The following is an 18,889-nucleotide window of genomic DNA, read 5'->3' as shown; positions in this document are numbered from 1 at the left end:
GAGGGCAGAAGAATTATTCAATTTCTAGAAGAAACTATCTGAGGCTGGGTTTTTTAAACTGTGGCATGAAGTTGGGTCTATTCCTTAGGTTTCATATGTTTTTACTTTATTTTATTCATTTTGTCATCCTTCTGCAAAGTCTGTCAAAGGTTTTTAAAGTAAAGGAAATAACATAACGAGAGCTGTATTTTGTGCAGATGACTCTGGTAGTAGTATACAGAGAAGAGAACAGGCAGGAGTGAATTCAGAGGTTTGACATTTTCTCACAAGAGACAGAATGAGGTCCTTGTTCACAGTAGCAGAATAAACAGAGTAACTGAATTAATGTGGGGTGTTTTCACTCTGACATACAAACCCCAAGAATATTTTCTACCCCAACATACCCAGTAATACATTTTGCTTAGAAAATGAAGTCAACAATAAGCACAGGAATATTAATAACCGAAAAAAGAATTTTGAGATTTGGAAAGGGATTCTAGAGAAACCATTACTAATTGTTTCCTGGATTAGCTAGATCCTTCCGTCACCTCATAGTGAATATAACTGGTAAAAATTAATAAAACTAACAATTATGAAAACCAGACACATTAAAATTAATTTGAGTAAAAACTGAAAGGAATCCAAACAGAGTAAAAATGTTTGACCTATAAAGTTTGACCTGAAAAACCACACTTGGTAGAAGTTAACATTTAAAAATATATAGAAGTAACATTTACAAACTTGGTAGAAGCTGTAACCAGGAAATTCTGATAGACAAAAAACATGACTGATAACTCAAATATCTGACATAAAATTTACATGGAAAAGAATCTTGAGAATATCAGTAAAATGAAAATGGAAATGAAAACTATGAAGGTATTTAACCAAGATCTATAAAAAACTGATCAAGAAATTTTAGTTAAATGTCACTTAAAACTTAGCATCCACTATGAGAGACAATAAAATCAAAGGAATTAAATTGGCTTAATGGAGTATACATCAGAAAACACATCAAAATGCTCAGCAGATCCAAATATCTGCCTGGCAAAATACTGCCTGACAACACTCTTAATTAATATTTTGAGGAGCAGGCGGTAGATAGAACAGGGACTACCACTGTGAAGGAAAGAAAATAACCAAAGATCACAACAGCATTTGAGCAAGAATATAATCATTCGTCAGTCATCAAAGTTCTGCAATGAAGAGGAAGGAGAAAAGACTATTACTTAGATTACTTAACCAGTCTACAAAATGATCGTTATCATATGCTAGCTGCCGTGATAGGTCCTGGATATACAATGATAAATGAAGCAGATAGGACTCCTGCCCTTGAGGGGTTTATAATCTACAGCAAAGGTTTACAAAATACAGCCCTGGGCCAAATCCAAGCTAAGAGTGGTTTTGATATTTTTAAAGGGTTGTTTAAAAGAAAAATCAAAGGAGAACATGCAACAGAGAATGTGTCTGGCCCCAAACGCCTGCACTATTAACTATCTTGGCTCTTCACAGAAAATGTCTGCCAATCCCTGGGCTAGAGAAGAAATAAACTTTAAACAAATAAATAAACATAAAATTAGAACTCTGCTAGGTGCTAAGGAGGTAAAAACAGGGTAATATGAGAGAGAATCATGTGGGACAGGTGGTTAGAGACTAAGGCTTCTCTGAGAAAGTGACAGTTAAGTTAATTCTTAAAGATAATTAAGGAATTAGAGGTGGAAGATTGGCAGGAAGAGGGGAGACGTTTGGTACTTTCTGGGCAAAGGGAAGGGCGATAAGGAGGCCTTAGTAAAGAATTTAGCACAGCTAGGACACTGAAGGAAGGCCAGTGTGGCTACAGTGGACGAGGAGGGTGCTACAAAGTAAGGTGGAGAAACTGACAGAGGCCAGATCTCACAGCTGTCCATAGGATGTGTTAAGGAATTTGAATTCTATTTTAAATGCAATGGAAAGCCACTGAAAATTTAAAGCATGGAATGGAAAGGACATAACTGAATTTGCCTTTAAAAAAAAAAAATCACGATGGCTGAATGAAGAATTATAGGTACGGCCTGCTATCGAAATTCAGCATGAGTTCAGAAAGTAAGGGGGTACTGTGTTCTCAAATTGATTTGAGTTTTGTTTGACAAAGAGTGAGAGTTTGGATGGCAAAGGATTTATCCAAAATTTTACTTGAATCTATTTGGTACCAGAGAGTAAAGTGGGGAGAGTGAAAATTTGGATCAATTTTTGATTTGGACAATTTCTGATCAATACGGTGAAATGAGCAGATAAGAAGGACCCCCTTCCAATTCACACACATAGAAATTCTGGATAAAATAACCTCCCCACAAATACCTGTTAAAAAAGAAAGTTAAATTAAAATCAAAAAGCAAAGATGAAATCTTCAGGTGCCAACAATTTAAAAAGAAGGTGAAGTTATAGCAGTGGTATGTGTAGTGGTAAGGGGGTGCTGGCTTTTGGATGAGGACAGATGGATTAAATTTGAACAGCACTGGGTTAAGACCCTAGAAGAGATGGAATTAAGGTCCTGGGCTTCTGACAGAGAGTCAGAAACAAACCATAAGACAAGAATAGGAGATTGTGAAGAAGAGAGAGCGAATGGGTTACAAATAAATTACAAATAAATAACAAACATTAACATTTACTACCTTGAGTTTTACACAAGTAAAATCTTATTTCCAATGAATGGAGTAACTTTAGAAAAGCACTTGCTCCATTAACAAAGATATTATGTAACAAAGGTGCAAACTTTCTGATTCAACACCAGGGTAAAAATAAAGCTATAGGGTACAGGTCTAATTTGATCCTCTATTTAGACAAATGCTTTCTTATTTCCTATTTCAGGTTAAAAACACCTAAGGTACTTCTTAGAATAGACCAAAACACTGCTTGGATGCTTTCTCTAAAAACTCTCAAGTCCAAATGTTGCCTAGATTGGAAACACATGCATTAATAGGACTCCTTCAATTCCTATAAGACAAGTTTCTATTCCTGCTTACAAGACATTCAACTTACAGAAGTGGATAACATCAAGCTGGTATGTTTCTGAATGCATGATTTTCTGTGTAGAAACAGCTTCATTTGTCAGTATACAAAATTGTTGAAGGCTGGTGGGGGAATAGGGAGTAACTGCTTAATGGGTGTGAGGTTTTATTTGGGGTGATGAAAATGCTTTGGAACTAGACAGAGGTGGTGGTTGCACAAGATCGTGAATGTACTAAATGCCACTAATTTGTTCACTTTAAAATTGTTAATTTGATGTTATGTGAATTTCACCTCAATTTAAAAAAATTGTTGAGGACAAAGGCATGGCAGTTATATGAAAGTAACTTGGTTAGCTAATCTCTGCCTCACAGCATTCTATGCTGCCAGGCATCTAACGAGCATGTGCAGCTGATCACAATAAAAGACTAGCAAGAGGGCAAGCACAGAACAACAGAAATTCACTCTTACCAGGAAAAAACAAGTCTGTTATACACTATTGATACTACCTTTACATACAGAGCATACTGCAAAAATGATTCTTCTCTGAATGTGAAATTTGGAAAAAAACTAATAACTACTCTTTAGCAGCTTTTCTCATTCCAGAATTCCAAATACTAAGGACCTACTTTCATAACTTTTGATTTGAGATGTAGACACATCAAACTTAGATGTCACAGGAGTAAGTTATAGAAATGAAAGGTGAATGTCTTACCTCTGAATTCAAGTCCCCGCAGCTGGAAGGTGACCAGCCCATTGCCTATCTCTATAAGGTGTACTAACGCATTGAGGTAGTCAGAGGCAAGAATGAAACAGTCCCCTGTACTGTAGTTTCCCCACCGTCCTAGGTGCAAATCACCACAAAGACTGTGTTGCAGGGATCTGGTTAAATGTTCATAAAAGATGGAATTCAGATTGTTGTCATCTGATCCTATAAGAAGGGATTAAAAAAATGTTAACTTTACCTTAAGTGCCCTTTATAACAACAAACAAGATTGTTAAAAGTATTAAAACTAATTTCCAGTTAGGGTTGTATCTATAGTTCTTTGACAAGGAAGATAATATACCCTTACAAGGGTACCCTGTACCCTTATAATACAGATACCCTTAGAATTTCTATATAAAAATGAAATATGGGATAATGGGAAAAAAATTTTCAAATTAGAGTTAGACGTAACGTAACCTCTCTGAGTCTCTGGTCCCCATCCATAAAATGTGGGAATTGGATTAGGTGAAATCTAAGGTCTTTTCCACCTCTTTAACAGTCCATGATCAAAATTTTCTATCACTGTTCAATTAACTATGCCTTATAATTAAAACCATGCAAGAGAAATGAAAAAGATAAAAGAAATTCAAAACTAGAACAAAAAGACATACTGGTAAAGGAAGTGGGTTAAGTAATACAAGATTTGAACAAATGAGATAGTCCAAAACAAAGAGAAGTTGGTCAAAAAAACTCCGTATACTGAGATGCCTAATATTAGCTAAACAGAAATAAACTGTATACACAGAAACAGCCGTAAAGAACCACCTACAAATTTTGGTCATCCTTTAAGAAAAAAAATTAGGATAAAACATCACCCAATAAATTAGAAAACCATCTTTAGAAGTAACCCATCCAAAGCAATAATCTGTAAATGGGTGCCCAAAGCACAGAATTGAAGAATGGCAAAACATACTAAACTTAATAATTACTTTAAACTCAGCCTAACTAAACAATAAAATAAAAGGGAAACCCTAGGCTCACGCTTCAATAAAATAGTTGTAGCTAATGCTGTCTGCCCATTACAGAAGTGTGCATGTTAATTCAGGACATGGTCTTTGTGATAGGCATCTTCAGCAGCATAATTCCAAGCCCCCTACAAGGACATGCCAGAGCTGAGATGGCTGTTATATCTACCAGAACATGATAATGACAGTCATTAATATCAAATAACTAGTCCTCCTTAATCAAATTTATAATTATGAATCAATCTGATTACTATAATTTAGTTTCTCAAGCAGAGCATTTGAAGTAATCTGCGAGTTAAATGAATACAAATCTTCCAGTGTATCGGGAGTCATATTTCTTTAGTAAATTAATACACTGATATTCTGGTTGATACATTAATCTTTTATGGGTGGGGCAGTGAGATGCACCCTCTCTGTGCCAGATTACTAATAGGTGGGCCGACAAAAAGACGTTTCCCAAAGGACAAAACTAAGAACCAAACTTTAGATAATGGTAACACCACCAAAATGTCACCCACTGAAGCCTTATCTTGAGTGGCTATTTGGCTCCTCTAGATGACATCTCCGTATGTAATAAACTTAATGAAATTAACACTTATCTAACCATTTGGCGAAGCAGGGAAGCAAACATAATAATAAGTTCAGACTGCATACTCTTCAATACACCTCATCAGTTTTACTTTCACTGTGCTCTGCTTTTTTAACCTATGTAAGAACAATCTTTCAATGGAATTTTTTATTCTTATCAGCATTCTTAAAATGTATTTTATAAAAGATGGGTATATAAATCTTAGATATTCTAATTCACGTATACTTTGCTAAAGTAAAACAAAATAAAGCGAAGGATATTTAGTTTTTCAGAAATGCCCTTTGGATTCCATAGAGGATTCCCAATAAGTCGGGAGTGAAATACGTATATGACGAATTCCTTAGACTTGCTTCTTTACTCACAAATAGGGCTATTACCTGGATTTCTATCAAGCTGGGAAGCCAATCTGGTATTTGAATGATCCACTCGTTTTGTGCTAAAAAAGGCAAAATGAAACATCTTTAGTAAGCTTTTTTATATTAAAAAAGTCTAACAATTAAAAGGGAGAAAACTATACAATAAAGATGAAATAAATATTATTGCTTTATAAAAATGAGAAAAATCTACGCGGAACATATTAATAAAGTTCTTTGATAGAACAATTTTAGGGGTAAGGATTTATTTTTTACTCTTCCACCTCCATTATACATAAAGACAAGTTTTTTCTTAACTGATGTTTCACCGAACAGTGTATAGAAAGACACTGAGTTTAATGTAAAAAAATTTTTGATCAGGATGAAAAAATGCATACTGTATACAGTTCCTAAAAATATACAGTTCATGAAACATTCCTTATAAGGGGAAGGCTATTAATGTCCAGAGGTACAGTGTTCTTTAGAACAGTGGTTCCCAAAATGTGGTCCACAGAACCTGAAGCAGGACACTTCAGATCTTGCAGGGAGTTTTCCAAATCAAAACTATTTTCATAATAGTACTGAACTGTTATTCGGTTTTCTTCACTGTGTTGACAACTGCACTGACGGTGCAAAAGCAACGGTGGGTAAGACTGCCGGTGCTTTAACATCAATCAAGGCAGTGGCACCAAACTGTACTATTTTTCACTGCTACCCACGCACAAGAAAAAACAATAAATAAAAATTCAAGTTTCCCTTAAAAATGTCCTTAACGAAGCAATAAAAATAATACTTTTGTTAAAATGCAGCCCCTCAGTACAGGTCTTTTTAATATTGTGTGTGGCAAAATACACATAAAGCCCTTCTGCTGCATTCTGAAGCAGGACGATTAACTGGAGGGAAAGCATTTGTGCAACTGCTTGAACTGTAAGTAGCAGTAGCTGCTTTTTTTTCCATGGAACACCATTTTCACTTGAATAAACTATGACTATTCAGACTTGAGTATTTGACAGACACTTCTCAAGTGAAGAAAGTAAGTCTGACATTTCAAGAAAAATAACTGATAAAGATACCTGTTGCCAATACTAAAAATTCAAGTTTTCAAGCAAAAATTAGAATTTCAGAAAACTTGCATCTACCACCATGCGCTTGATAGCTTCCCAATACTTCAACACTTTTTTGAGATTGGCGGTGATATGAATACATATATTTTTTAATATTGTACCGTGAAATGGGTCAAAATTTGGAAGATCTACATTACTCACTGAGCAGGTATTTTCCAAACAGTAGATAAAGATGTATCAATATAAGTGTATGCATGGGTAAAAGACCCATTCAAACTATAAGACATATCAGTGAATTCTGATGTAATACAGTCAAAAATTCACTGATATGGCTTTAGATTCCACATTGCCACTAACCTTTAAGAAACTACCATTTGTCGAAGGATCCAAGAATATCCACAATTGTCTAAAAAGGCTATTAAAATACTTCTTTCTTTTCAAACTGTATGTCTGTGTGAGGCCAGATTTACTTTATATACTTCAACCAGAACAACACAATGCAACAAGAGACTGAATGCAGAAGCAGATAAGAGAATTCAGCTGTCTTTTATTAAGTCAGACATGAAAGAGATTTACAAAACTATAAAAACAATGACATTCTTCGGATTTTTTTGGTGGAATGGTAAATACAGTTATTCTTCATTAGAAAAATGTTATTTATATTAACATGTAATAGGCTTATTGTTGTTATTTTTATATTAATTCATTTATAATATAAAATGAGTTTTGACTTATAATACAATAAATATTGTACAGTATTTATTATAGTAAATAACTATGTAGTAGATAAAACCCCTATCAACAAAATCTCTTTGGAGACGTCAATAATTTTTAAGATTGTATGTAAAGGGGTTCTGAGATCAAAAAGTTTAAGAACCGCTGACAAAGATGTTATTCTGGGGCTTCCCTGGTGGCACAGTGGTTGAGAGTCTACCTGCCAATGCAGGGGACACGGGTTCGTGCCCCGGTCCAAGAAGATCCAACATGCCGCAGAGAGGCTGGGCTCGTGAGCCATGGCCGCTGAGCCTGCGCGTCCGGAGCCTGTGCTCCGCAACGGGAAAGGCCACAACAGTGAGAGGCCCGCGTACCGCAAAAAAAAAAAAAAAAAAAAAAAAAAAAAAAGAGATGTTATTCTGCACTAAGTTTAAGTTGGTCCAGAAGAAAAAAAGGGTATAAATAACACTAAAATTCACCAAAAAGAGAAATACTATGTGTGATTTTAGGTAAAAGACCAGAGCAGAAGTTTCACATCCATAAGCCAGTTCATTGTTAAAGATTACCATTTTCACCTATTATATGTACCTACGTGTGAACGTGTAGAGAGAAAGGCAGTCGTGGAGCTGGCCAGTAGAATTATAAATTAGTACAAGCTCTTTCTGAATCAACATGTTAATACATTTATAAGCCTTTAAAATGTTTAGGCTCCATGATTCAGTAATTCCCCTTTAGATATTTTCTTAAATTAGAAAAAAATTTGGAGATTACATACAAGGATAGTTACTAGGCATCATATTAAACAGCTAACCTAAGGAATTAAGCTTAAATGAAGAAAATACTTTATGTACAAAGATGGTTATTTAAAAACCTATCCTCATGAAAAACTACAAATAACCTATAAAAAGTTTAGCTCTAAAAATAGCTACTTCTTAGAAAACTGTGAGATAACTACTTATGACTGTTATAATGATGTAACAGTGTATAGCATAAAGTTTCAAAGTATTATTAATGTGGAACAATTCTAAGAAATAACATTAAAAGAAAAAAGACAGAAAAATGAATGTATTTAACTAGGACTATGTTTTAAAAATCTTATAAATAGAAAAACAGGTAGAGAAAATAGAGTATCCTCTGACTCTTCCAATTTTATATAATTTTGAAACTTTAAGAATATAAAATTTTAAATATTTCAATAGAAAAAATGTTAACCATGAATAATTTATAACAATGCTGTCAATAGTTTTTCCTAGTAAAAAAGATAAAAACTGGCTTTCAAGCGTTGTTCTTTACTCACTTATAGTCTCTCTCCCAGAATTTCACAGGTCGAACATATGAAGTGATGAATATTGCACTTCCCAGGAAGGGGTTCAGTGGAGTAGAAAAGAAGGCTGATACGGCAGCCTGAACAAACAACATGGCTGAATCTATGGGAAAACTGGTTAAGGACCTTAACATTCATCTGATTGTGCACGCACGTTCACGCACCTGCACGCACGGCACACACACACACACACACACCTCACAAACACATTGCGATTACAGCAATTAGAAAAATGAGGTTCATCAGAGGAATACAGAAGAAGGTGTCACTGGACAGTATAAGGGGTAGAAGCAGAAAGACACAGCCAGGAAAGTACAGCCTGGCATGATGCTCTGAAGGGACCCAAATAAATATTTGCTAACATGTGTCTGGTAAAATTCCATGTATCACTCTTGGGTAGAGATGGTTTTAATTTTCCAGAAGATAAAAACTAAAATTTAAAGATACAAAAGTCTGCATATCAACATCTACAAGGTCACTAACCTTTATGTTTACTTAGAAAGTACCTTTAAGAAAGGATGAGAATAGAAAATTTTGAACGTAAGCTTAATTACAATCATATCAATATGGAAAATGTTTTGAATGCTCATTCATTTATAAATATTTCTAAACACATTTTGTATATATTGAAAATTCCTGGACTTTAATACTCACATATATAAACATGAAATTTTTAATCAGCATTACTTAATTATAAAACCTTAATACTTTTCTCATGTTCAGATGATCTGTGGGCCACAGAAGTTAATACAAATTAAACAATCAAAATTGGTATAGGTGTGGGCTCAAAAGACTGAATTTTTGATAATTTATCACATGGTAACCTATATTCTATGCCTGTGAAAGGTTATGCCTACAAACCAACATTCTCATCAAGGATATGACTGCCCTTTCTTATCAACTTTTATTAGAAGGATACGGGGCACTGCAAAGGGCTGAGCGAAAGCATGGAAAGCAGAACCCCATGTAATTTGCCATGGAGCAATGTAAGTGTATACAAACTGCAATTTATAAAGGAGTTCCCAAAGCTGTAGGAGGAAAACAGAAACAATCAGTAAAAAGCTTACCATCAGATTTTTAAATTAGAAAATGAAAAACTTCTAAAATGATTTTCTTCCAAATAGGGAAATAGCATGGAAATTATTTGCCATTTGCATCAAAGGAAAAGAAATATCACTGCCAAAACACTGAATGTGTTTTTAAGTAAAGACAGTTAACTGACATACGGATTGGTGTTTTATCAGTTTAAAAATTCTATGCTGTCTATTGGTTCTATTACTACGAACAAGCAAAACCAAAAAAAAATATATATATATATATATATTTTTTATTCTGGCATTTCCCTCAAATTTTAGTGCTTTGTAAAATGAGTAAGTTTTAAATGCAATGTCAAAAGGAATTTGAAAGCAGCCAGGCAGGGGATAAAGTTGTAATTCAGTTGTCACTGTCTGTTTCCTAAGAATTTACTAGTGTGTATTAGGCATCCGTTCATAATCAGAATTGTTATTGCCAATGGAAGCATAATATACATTTTAATCTTATTTCAATTAGGATCTGTTTTGTTGTTGAACATTTCTTCAACACTGAAACAGAACTATTGTGCCCAAAATTGCCTCTGCATGCTAGGCAATGCAAGGCCCCATTCTCAGAACAGATCACAGAATCTTAAAAGCAAGAGGTTCTGACTAATTCAGTGCCATGATTCAGGCACCAAACACCTCACATGTAAATTATTTAGCTGATTTACAAATGAACTTGTTTAATTTCCAATTTAAAAAAGAAATCACAACTTCAACCAATCAGAAAATGCAGATGAATCCCTGCACTCTTTGCCATGACTCAAAATTATGCTGGCAACCCTCGGTACTAATGGGATCAGGATGACAGGAAGTAAAAGCATCATGTATACTGTCAGATACCATCGCAACTGCTTAAAAACAGTGACTCAGAACACTCTTCTGTTTCTAAATGGTAAACAGACTGTACTCAAATTTTGATTGTAATATTAAAGAAAAATGATATGTAATTACATGTTTAAGTAGTTAGTGGGTGAAAATAGCTTTGTATACATTCAGAGCAATTTTTTCTTGAAATATTATTAAGTTGGTGGTACACCTTACAATGATATCTTAAAATAAATATATCTAAAGAGATCCCTTGAATATTACTTGCTTATTATCACTGTTAAGTTCTATGAAGTAACCATATAAAATGCAAACTCCTTGCGGGCAGAGCTTTCTCTGTTTTGTTAACTAACGTAGCCTAAGCATCTAGAATAGTTCTGGAACATGGTACACTCTCAAAAACAATTTGCTTAACAAATGAAAGTATTAAGAAAATCCAAACTAATGCGAGTTAAGTGTAGTGACTATTTCAAGGACTGTTTAGTTTATATTTTACTGCAACTTTCACTTTTTTCCAACCGGTATAAGATTCAATACAATTTCCAATCTAAATATTAAATTTGTGAGAAATCACATGCTTTTTTTATACAGACAATTCTCTGATTAACCTTCTGGCTCCCTCCTTTGATTAATCATGCTCACTAGAAGAGGAAATAAATGATAAAAATGCATACAAATTAGTGATTGAACAAATATAATATTGTGATATTGAGAAGCTATTTAGCATAACATTTAGTACAATATTTAGAAACTATTTGTAAAAGCTTGTTCAGATTAACAGTTTTCATTTTTACTGTCCCCATCCTAGGCCAGACCTCTATCACATCTAAATTACTGTCACAATCTCTTAAGCTGTTCTCCATACCTTTAGGTTCTCTCTTCCCCAATTCATCCCAAATGTGGCTGACCAGGCTAACTTTCCTAAAACTGGGATTTCATTGTGTTTTGTAGCTGCTCATATGCTTCAGCTCTCTGTCACCTATCAAATGGGATAATATATGTCAAAGTCCTTTGTATGTGGTCAGTGTTAACATGAAATCTAAACTATTTAATTTCAAATAATCTGACTACACAACCTATTTCACTTAGAAAGGCAGTGTGGCTCAGTAAGAAGCTTCTTGGAGGCAGAAGATGCAGGCTTTACCATCTCGTTTGTAAAAAGACTACAGGCAACTATCCCATGGGTGATAACAAATTTTAGGAGCATTCTGTAAACGTCAGTATATTCTGCAAATAAACTAGCATCTCACTGCTCCCACATGGCCTCACTGCCCTCCGTCTCCACCATCTTCATTCAGTATCAGGTTATTTCCTCCCTCCATCTATGAAGCAGCCTACAGTTTGGTTCAATTATTACCATGTTTGTTTCTAAAATTATTCAAAACCACACCCCCTTTTGGAAGAACCCATATATTTATATACTTATTAGAGTTCCTCTAATGTTTCCATATAATTTAATCTTACCTTCCTAGCCACAGCAAGAAATATATCTTCTATGGATGACAGTGACTGGCATTGTTTAGGGATTCTAATCCTAAATAACTGGTTGACTGAAGAAAGATACTACTTAAAAGATAATGAAGCAAATTGAAAGCAAGCGTAATCCTCACTAAATGGCATATTACTTAGGGAGACACTTTTTACAGATAAGGATGTTTCCTTCAGTGATAAATTACCTTGTTGAAGAGTATGGACGTGAAGAACAGATCCAACAGCATGGTCTCTGAAAAAGCTTCATAGTCAATTTTGAAAAAGAGCACAGTAAAGATGACTGTGACATACTGATATGTAGGGCTGCTGAAAGAGGACCGTAGCAGCTTCAGACCAGCAATGGTGATCATTAAAGCACCTAATCTACAATATAAAGAAAGCACATTCATCAACTGATGACTGAAAACGTTAATCTACAAACTTCAGAAAAATCACCATTTCATTTACTAAACTTAGAATATATCTATCAAATTTAAACTTCTAAATATTCCTTTTTAAGCCTATGTATCATAATTCTTATCCTTTATATAAATAATCATGTTTAAAAACTAAGTAACACTATTGCAATGCTGACATTTGGTTCTCCAGTTTCTCAGTACTTCTATTGCTTAAACATTAACAGCATTTAGCACATACAAAACATATTAATGCTTACCCAACAACATGTACCTAGTGTAGTGGGTGTAGGCCTACGGGATGATTGTATAGGCAAGTGAGCACCTAAATGGTCTGATTCACACAGTACACAAAAATAATCATCTCCAAAACTTACCATCTAATATTAAAATTAACCTTATTTAATAAATGTCATCTCATAAAATGCTAGTTTACAATGAGCTGTCTGGAGTAGTAATATGCCAAGAGCAGAAACAGATGTTCAGAAAAGGGAAGTCAGACAAAATTTCACTTGAATTTTTCACACAGTACTTTGCACCAAAGAGACACTCAATGATTCCTTGTTACTAGATCAGTAACTTAAGACATTGCTATGACAGACCCCAACAGTCAAACTTAGATAAGAGGAGTACTGTACTTACTCTGTATCCAGTTTTTTTGGACTAGCAATTGTCTCTGCACTGCTGCTAAGTTCATTGAGAACAATCAATGGGTAGATGATATTCTTCTCCACAAAAAGAAGCCACACATGAAGCTTCTCAAACCACATCACAGTAGCTGCGTCTAACAAGGCAATATTAAGTCAAGAAAACCATGTCATCTAATGCATAAAATAGTCTGGTAATGTGATAAGAAAGGAAAATCTTACCACTCAAATTCAGCTGTACTATAAATAATGTAAGTAATCCAGTATGTCAATCAATAGTCAGTTTTATGAATTCTGAGACACATGCAACCTTCCAACTTAGATGTTAAATTTAGATGAACTGAATTTCATTTTAAACTTTTATTCTTGAAATCTCAGTTTTTAACCATAACTTTTTCTTATTTATGCCTATAACTTTTGGAGAAAAGATTAGTGAAGATTATTAGACTGCCCCTTTCCCCAAAAAGAAATAAATGATCTATTAAATTATCTGTTTTTAAAATCCTTACATACACATACATCTTATAAGACATACATCTCAGAACAGATATGAAAGTATATGTTTTGCATTCACACACTTCATAAGTGTCATTTTCATTGCCAGTAATATTTTCCCAATACTTTAATATTTAATGTCATTGGGGAAAGTGTCTAGGATAAGCTGAAAGATTTAAAATACGGTCCTCCAGCTATCTGAAAATAATGTCAACCACCTCTAGGAAGTTCTCTAATGAATCAGATTTTTCTTTATAGCTACTACAGTCAACTTTGCTAATGCCTAATACTCTCAATAAGTGAAAAATGTTATGTTGATTCAAAATTTATAAAAATTTAGACTAAATGTTTTGTTAAGATAAAAAACAAACAACATGATCAATGATTTACTTTAATGAAAACTGTTCTTCAAAACAAACCAGATACACCTGCTAACATTTATATATGAAAGCAATTAATCATTAACTATCAAAAATATATCATTCTGAGTTATTTTCCTTATGGTAAGAACAGGCCAGTACAGATTTTTATAGTTTTATGTCATTTCACTACAAGCTACACATTAATATTTAATTATCTCCCCAGGATCAAAATAGTGATCAAGATTACAGTACCATGATGACTTAAGCAATTCTGCTAAAAGGCCCAGGAAATACGCTTTGATACTGCAAAGTCAAGTTTGGTATAGAAATCTTTCAAAAGCTTCAGAGTTCTCTAAAGAAGTTAATTCATCTCCAAACAGTTGAGAAATTTACTCTCTATAGTAACTCATTAACTAAAGAGAAAGTCTGAGGAAAAAACATTGGCTTGTTTAATCACTGGTATATAATAATGATGACACAGGTATTAACTTTTATTATATCCCTAAAATGAGGAAGTATATTATAGGTCATGGAACCAATGAACCAGACTGATTACTTGTAACAGAAAAGTCAGGGTTTAAAGCGACAAGTAAAAAGCTTGCCAAATGGACTGGCCTTCTACCTCTTTTTAGTCATTTTATACTTTATCCCAAATCTGAATGAATAATAACAATTACAAATGTTTTTCACCTCTTTTCTCTTGATCAACTCTTTATAACCCTCTCTGGTAGGACATAGTGTCACTGGTGGAAACAGGAACGAAGACCTTTCTATTCCCTTTATGCTTTGAGTTAAAAATATATCAAATAGAAGTCTTAAAGAGGATTGAGTTGCCTGCATATTGCAAGGAAGATTGAGGGTAAAGGTAGGGACTGGAAAGAGAAGTCACAGACATACACTGAAGGATTAATCAATGAGAGGTCTGTGAAGAAAAACTTAGAGGAGGAAAGAGCAAGGTTTATTCTGTGGTAAGTTGGCATTTTAGCACTGACATTTATACTTCAACTGAAATGAAAGCAAAAGGTCTGATTCATTAGTGTCAAACCTAAGAAACACAAGCCGAAGTGTTACTTGATGATAGTTACTTAACAGTCACCTGTCAACAAAGTAAAAGAAAAAAATCCATAGTATTGAAAGGAAAAGTGTTAATGAAATACTTACTTCGAACTTCATACTGATTATACTCCACCGTCTTGAGCAGAGGGTGAGAGAAGCAGTGCCACGGTAGCTGCTTCCTAACTTGAGGCAGCACGTAATGGGTTACAAAACCCACGAAGCCGACAAGCGCATACAACACATACTTGAGCGCAGGCTAAAAGGAGGATAAAGTTGAGGACATGAAAAGTGATTCTGAGACCCAAAGGAGAACTTCTAATTTGTCAGTTCAATTTAGTCAACTATAGAATCTAAGAACTAAACATCTGTCTGCAGTTAACATTTCTATATTATGTAATTTTCTGATTAAATCAGCCATAAAAGGTAGTGACTGTTCACGTATTACAGATATTTTAAAATGTGTTAACTACTTTCCTTGGTGTCTCACACTGTCAATGTAATTAGAGTGTGGCCTGAGGTATATTGCTTGCTTCCCTAAGAATGTTCTATGTGACTTGCAGAGCAATGTATTCAATTGTTTTAGCTAGTAGAGATAAAGGACATGAGCTAAATAAAACTGTTAAGTTTAAGTGAAGAGCAAAATAGAATGAGGAAAAAGTTCTTTTTTTGTGGCTTCACATGGTTTGGAAGAGAGTTCTTATGTATGACTAAATTCACAAAAACCAAGTACCATCACTTCAAGTATTCAAATTAAAAGTCATACGTTTAGAAACTAAAGAGGTTTCCATCGGACCCCTGAAGACCCACTGGACCTCACTCAGCTTGTGAGGTACTCAGGAGTTAATGGTTCAAATTGGAAGAGAAGAAAACAGGCAAAAATCTTAAAATTAAATAATATAACCTTTGCTTCTGGACAAATGGAATAATAGAGATTTACCCTATTCCACATGAACCAAAATAGAATAAAATATATGAACCAATGGTTTGCAATATACTAGACATAAGGAAATAATCAGTAAACACTGAGAGAAAGAAAACAGATGAGGTAAGTGTCAGGACTGCCCCAGCTTACTGCCCTTAGATACTTTCCAAGTTGCAGTGAAGGGAGGGGAATCCACATGAAGCCTGGTACCTCCTGAGTTGAGGAGATAGAACTAAAAGCCTGGAGACAGCAAAGCAGCTAGTGTTCACCAGAGCTCACCAGAGCAGACAGCGCTCCAAAGAGAAAACTGCATGGAGAGAGAACTTAGAAGATCTGCGGAGTCTCCCTCGAATATTCAGGGGAATCAGCACATGTGTGTGGGAGAGAACTACATATGCAAAGGGAAGGAACCTCGCCAAGGGATTAGAGAGAAGAGTATCCGGCACTCACACAGGGCTAGGAATAGTGCCTGTTCTCACAAGCCAGGTTGGAAAAACTCAACATTCACAGGGCACTGGTCAGAGTATTCCAAAGCATGTTGCCTCAGTAGGGGGAATATTAGCCCTAAACTAAACAGCCCTAGTCTCAATTAAGCAACCTTAAAAGTTAGATCTGAGGGGATCAAACTGTTAACAAGTAACTTAATAGTGCCAAAAAACAAAGTTCAAGAGTATTTCTAGGAATACAAAAATGTCCAATACACAAAAGGCCAACCTTATAATGCGTGACATCCAATCAAAAATTACCATGCATGCAAAGAATCAGGAAACTATGACCCATGGGGAAAAATATCAATTAATCAAAACCAACCCATAAGTGACAGAGAAATTAGAATTATGAGACAAGAACATTAAGAGAGTTAGAAGTGAATTCCATTTGTTCAAAAAAGTGAATAGAGGCATGAGAGATATAAAAAAAGACCTAAAATCCAACTTCTAAAGATGAAACTTGTTAGTTCTGAGACAAAAAATACACTGGATGGGATTAACTGCAGATTACATATTACAGAAGAAAAGATTAGTGAACTTAACAACAAAGCAATAGCAATAGAAAACATTCAAAATTAAACATGTGGTGGTGGTGGGGAAAGAATTTAAAATGAACAAAGAATCAGTGAACTGTGGGACAAATTCAAGAGGCCAAATATACATGTAACTGGAGTCCATGAGTGGGGGTGGGTGGAGGGACAGCAAAAGGAAAAGGGAAAAAACATTTACAGTAATAATGACCAAAATTTTCTAAATTTGATGAAAACTAGACCACAGATGCAATGTACCCCAGACACAAAAACATGAAGAAAACTACGTGGAGGTGCATCATAATCAAATTGACACCATGTAGAAATACAGGTCTGCACAAGAGAATGAAGAGGCCCGAGGAAGGTAACCGCGTGGCCTGCAGACGCGCAGCACTGTACTGCAGGACCAAGCATCGCCCACACCCGGGCCTGATTTAGAGGACGACGTTCTGGACTTCCAGTTGTAGTGGAATGAGACTTTGGGGGGTTTAGAAGGATGTGAATCACGGAGGCCAGAGGGCATACGGTGTCAGTCCAGCACAGTTCCTGGTGTTTATGCCTGCTTGTATTCCCCTCCCACATTGCAGCAGGGTTGCCCTGTATGACCAATGGATACGGAAGAAGTGGTGGTATGTATGCCACATCCAACACCAGTTATAAAAGACTGGGCCTTCAGTCTTGGGCTTTCTCTCTCTAGGATCACTGGCTCTGGGGGAAACAGGCTGCCATTTTGTGAGGATATTCAGGCAGCCCCTGGTGAGGACCACATGGAGAAGAACTAAGCTCTCTGGCCAACAGTCAGCAAGAAAGTGAGGCCAGCTAACAGCCTCAGCTGATTGCAGCCACATATGACTGCAGCATCATAACACATGCTGAGCTGGGATCATCTGGCTAAACCACTCCCAGAGTCACGACCCATGAGAAACCATGAGAAAATAAGTATTTGTTGTTAAAACCAAACAAAAAGTCATATATTTCGGCCTTATGGACCAACACTACAATCAAATCAGAAGTGAATCCAAAGTTATTTTCCCCGAGTGAAAAGAATAAAATGATTCCTTACCTGCAATACTGTGAACACTGTGCTTACATGAATAGCAAAATACAGCACACCAATTACAATGCACACTACTAGGTCAGACTGTAAACGCTCGCTCTGCGGAACAAAACAGAATTATCTAACATTACACAAAAATTTAAACAAAATCTTTCCTCCCAAGTGGCCAAGCTTAAGAAATAAATTTTCATTGATCCTATTCTGTAGCACTTCTAGGTATTTCTTACACATAATAATTAACTACAATAAGTCTTATTTTCTTCCTCAGTTTCCTCATATTTTGGTTTGATACTGCAATGCCAAGGAAATTAAACTAAGCTTAACTAGTTCCACACACAGTAAACATATCATAACAAAGTCTTTTAGAATGAAGATTTCCCCCCCATTGGTCTGTAAGCTTTACATACAGGAAAAAGAAATGAGATATTTAAGTTCTTTTATAGGGTATATCCTTTTGGATAACAAAGTTATATTTTCATTGGCCTTCTGAAATGTTGAAACTGCATGCATATGTCCTGTTTTACTTATTGAATCTTGTTTTTTTTTTTAAAAAAATTATTTATTTATTTATTTTTGTCTGCGTTGGCTCTTCATTGCTGCGCGCGGGCTTTCTCTATAGAGTTGGGGGGAGCGGGGACTACTCTTTGTTGCAAGTGCGTGGGCTTCTCTTGTTGCAGAGCATGGGCTCTAGGCACGCGGGCTTCAGTAGTTGTGGCTCGCAGGCTCTAGAGCGCAGGCTCAGTAGTTGTGGCGCACGGGCTTAGTTGCTCCACGGCATGTGGGATCTTCCTGGACCCATGTCCCCT

The 18,889-nt window shown here is 35.4% G+C and overlaps 1 protein-coding gene across 9 annotated transcripts in view; it reads right to left on the bottom strand.

Annotated features, from left to right (window-relative positions):
* PCNX1 (pecanex 1) overlaps positions 1-18,889 on the bottom strand; it is a 172,350-nt gene that overhangs the window by 35,801 nt on the left and 117,660 nt on the right. For all 9 annotated transcript variants that reach the window (XR_007475658.1, XR_007475657.1, XM_004262188.3 and 6 more), the window contains 8 exons: positions 18,090-18,182; positions 15,192-15,342; positions 13,169-13,310; positions 12,317-12,494; positions 9,656-9,764; positions 8,710-8,839; positions 5,659-5,717; positions 3,677-3,892 (listed from right to left, as the gene is read on the bottom strand). Coding sequence is in view for 7 of the 9 variants with exons in the window: in XM_004262188.3 (XP_004262236.2) it covers positions 3,677-3,892; positions 5,659-5,717; positions 8,710-8,839; positions 9,656-9,764; positions 12,317-12,494; positions 13,169-13,310; positions 15,192-15,342; positions 18,090-18,182 (1,078 nt within the window). In the remaining 2 variants the exon portion in view is untranslated. The remainder of the gene's footprint in view (positions 1-3,676; positions 3,893-5,658; positions 5,718-8,709; positions 8,840-9,655; positions 9,765-12,316; positions 12,495-13,168; positions 13,311-15,191; positions 15,343-18,089; positions 18,183-18,889) is intronic.

This window comes from Orcinus orca, chromosome 2, assembly GCF_937001465.1.
Source record: "Orcinus orca chromosome 2, mOrcOrc1.1, whole genome shotgun sequence".
Taxonomy (NCBI): domain Eukaryota; kingdom Metazoa; phylum Chordata; class Mammalia; order Artiodactyla; family Delphinidae; genus Orcinus; species Orcinus orca.
This window is presented reverse-complemented; position numbering and strand designations above follow the sequence as displayed.